At 46.4% G+C, this 2,394-nt stretch overlaps 1 protein-coding gene across 1 annotated transcript; it reads left to right on the forward strand.

Annotated features, from left to right (window-relative positions):
• The first annotated feature begins 323 nt into the window (after positions 1-323).
• On the forward strand, positions 324-1,357 carry LOC144174438 (uncharacterized). The gene is made up of 3 exons (XM_077703159.1): positions 324-334; positions 458-1,245; positions 1,353-1,357. The coding sequence occupies exons 1-3, from the start codon at positions 324-326 to the stop codon at positions 1,355-1,357; spliced, it is 804 nt and encodes a 267-aa protein (XP_077559285.1).
• The last annotated feature ends 1,037 nt before the right edge of the window (positions 1,358-2,394 follow it).

Genomic DNA, 2,394 nt, shown 5'->3' on the forward strand with positions numbered 1-2,394 from the left:
ACTAAATTTTTTCTCTAAAATGTGTTTTTGTAATCATACTTAAAACTGCGCATACGGACGGGCGCAGACTCACAACTAGTTTATTGAAAAATGGAGCATGCTCATGCGCACACATGTCACCACCTTTATCACATGATATAACGGTTTAGAAATTCATATTCATTTCCATACAAAGATATGGATGGTTCACTTACATACTTGTCACCATGCTTTCGAATGAAAAAAGCCTCGATTAATTCCCTTGCCAGCTGTTATCTGCTTTTGCTCAGCACCTTTGTCTGAGTAAAAAATGGCTCGCATGGCTTGCTTTCACAAGCCACGCAATGGTGCGAAGGTGGGATCCAGTTTTATTGCGCATATTCAGCTGGTGTTCCCTTAAACGGTCATTTATTTCTTCTGCAGTGGGCCCTTTTCTATGTGAGTCACCCTCTACACATCATGCATCTGTCATCGTCAGCCACATCGCCATTACGTCGTGCCGCTCGAGGTTCTTGGGATATTGCATCCGGAACCACTTGACACCCCCTGAAGTGACAGGCCTTTTTGGACTGGTGCGTCTGTCTGCTGGACATGCAAGACGCGTCTGCAAGGTTCTTAGGTCGGAGTTGTGGCGACAGGAGAGGCTTCTCTACGACTGGTTACGCGTCACGACGTACGGCCAGGATGCCGACCTGGTTGGGGAGGCGAGACTCCGTTCCTTTCGACGTCTCGCTGCCCAGGCAAAGGAGTTTTTGTGGCAAACCCTTGTTCCTCAGCTGCCTAAATCTAAAGGTGGCAAGGCTCAAGTGAACACGGGGCTAGTCGTTTTAGGTAACGCCAAACTCCCAGCTCATGTCGAAGACGTTCCGCAGAAGAGCCCCAAGTTCAGCCTTCAACCGAGGATTCCGCCGCATGAGCTGTTGACACTGAACAGGCGCGTTGCGGAAAAGGCAGAAGAAGAGGAACGAGAACGTTGCCTGCTGGAGGTTGTGGACTGCTTGCTGAGGACGTCGAAAAACAGGTCTTTAACGTCCGCGGAGACTACCCAAGACATTGTGAGGTACTTTAAGGACAACGATCTTGTGTTGCTGCAAGCAGACAAAGAAGGAGGATTCGTCGTCTTGCCGTCAGGGACTTATGGTGAAAAGGCCTGTCAGGCTGTCCAAAAGAACTTTTCACCCAGGAAGGTTGTGGCTTCAAAGGTAAAAGCAAGTGCTTCTGCCTTGTGTAAAGTGCTGTCCCTTGACAAGCTGGCAAAGTCCATTAGTGAGTCTAAGCTCAGCAGCCTTGAAATTTTTTTCACGGTGAAGACTCATAAGGACGACTTCCCGTTTAGGTGTATTGTTAGTGAGAGGGGCTCATGGCAACACCAGGTTAGCTGTTTTCTGCATAAGCACCTGAGCACGCTAAAATTCCTGGATCCCTATGCAACGAAAAATTCTGACGAGGTGGTTTCCTTTTTGAAAGAGGGCATGCCCATTGGTTACGCATTTTCAGTTGATGTCACTGATTTGTATTATTCCATTCCGCACCAAGATCTGTTTGTGGCTGTTCGAGATTGCATTGAAGACCACAATGTTGTTTCATATCAGAATTCGCGTGGCATTACAAGAGATAATTTTACGACTTTGCTTGAATTTTATCTGCAATCTACGTTCGTTGCTTATAAGGAAGAGACATTTGTGCAACGCAAGGGTGTGTGCATTGGTTCATGCATGGCGCCCGTTCTTTGTGAAATCTTTTTAGCCAGTATTGATCAGAATTTAGAGCGCGACCTGGATGAAGGACCGGCAGTTAAAGTTTTTAGATATGTTGATAATTTTTATTTTTTTGAAGGTTTTACCTGTTTTAACTTACCTTGACGCTATTAACAAAATTTTAGACAAGTTGCGACGATTGGGGAAAGGCCTGTCTTTCACTCATGAGTTGCCTAACCATGACTGCTTGCAGTTTTTAGACATTAACATCACGCTTTTATCAGACCACGTGTGTTGGGTTTATAAACCGAAGGTACGAAAAGGGTTGTTGCCTTACCTGTCTGCGCACTCGAAGACAGTAAAAAGGGCAGTTGCTTCTTCTTGCTTTCAAGGAGCACTAACAAAATCTTGCCATCACAAGATTAAGGAAAGTTTCGATGCTCAGGTTGCCCGATTGATTGCTGCTGGGTTTCCCTTAACGGTTGTGACAGCAGTGGCCGAGTCCTTGCTTCAGAAGTTGAAAGGGAACACACCCCAAAGGACAGACGGCCTTAGGCGCAAGAAACCGGTGGTGGTTCCATACATCCATCGAGTGGCACACAATCTCAAACATGTGGCTAACAGGCACAAAGTGCCGATTGTTTTTTCTGCACCTAACAAGCTGGCTAGCCTCTGCCCCAAGATCCTAAAACGAATGGAACAGACACCAGGTTGCCTA

This window comes from Haemaphysalis longicornis, unplaced genomic scaffold (assembly GCF_048455015.1).
Source record: "Haemaphysalis longicornis isolate Haplotype H1 unplaced genomic scaffold, Haemaphysalis longicornis Haplotype H1 scaffold_1, whole genome shotgun sequence".
NCBI classification, from domain to species: Eukaryota; Metazoa; Arthropoda; class Arachnida; order Ixodida; family Ixodidae; genus Haemaphysalis; species Haemaphysalis longicornis.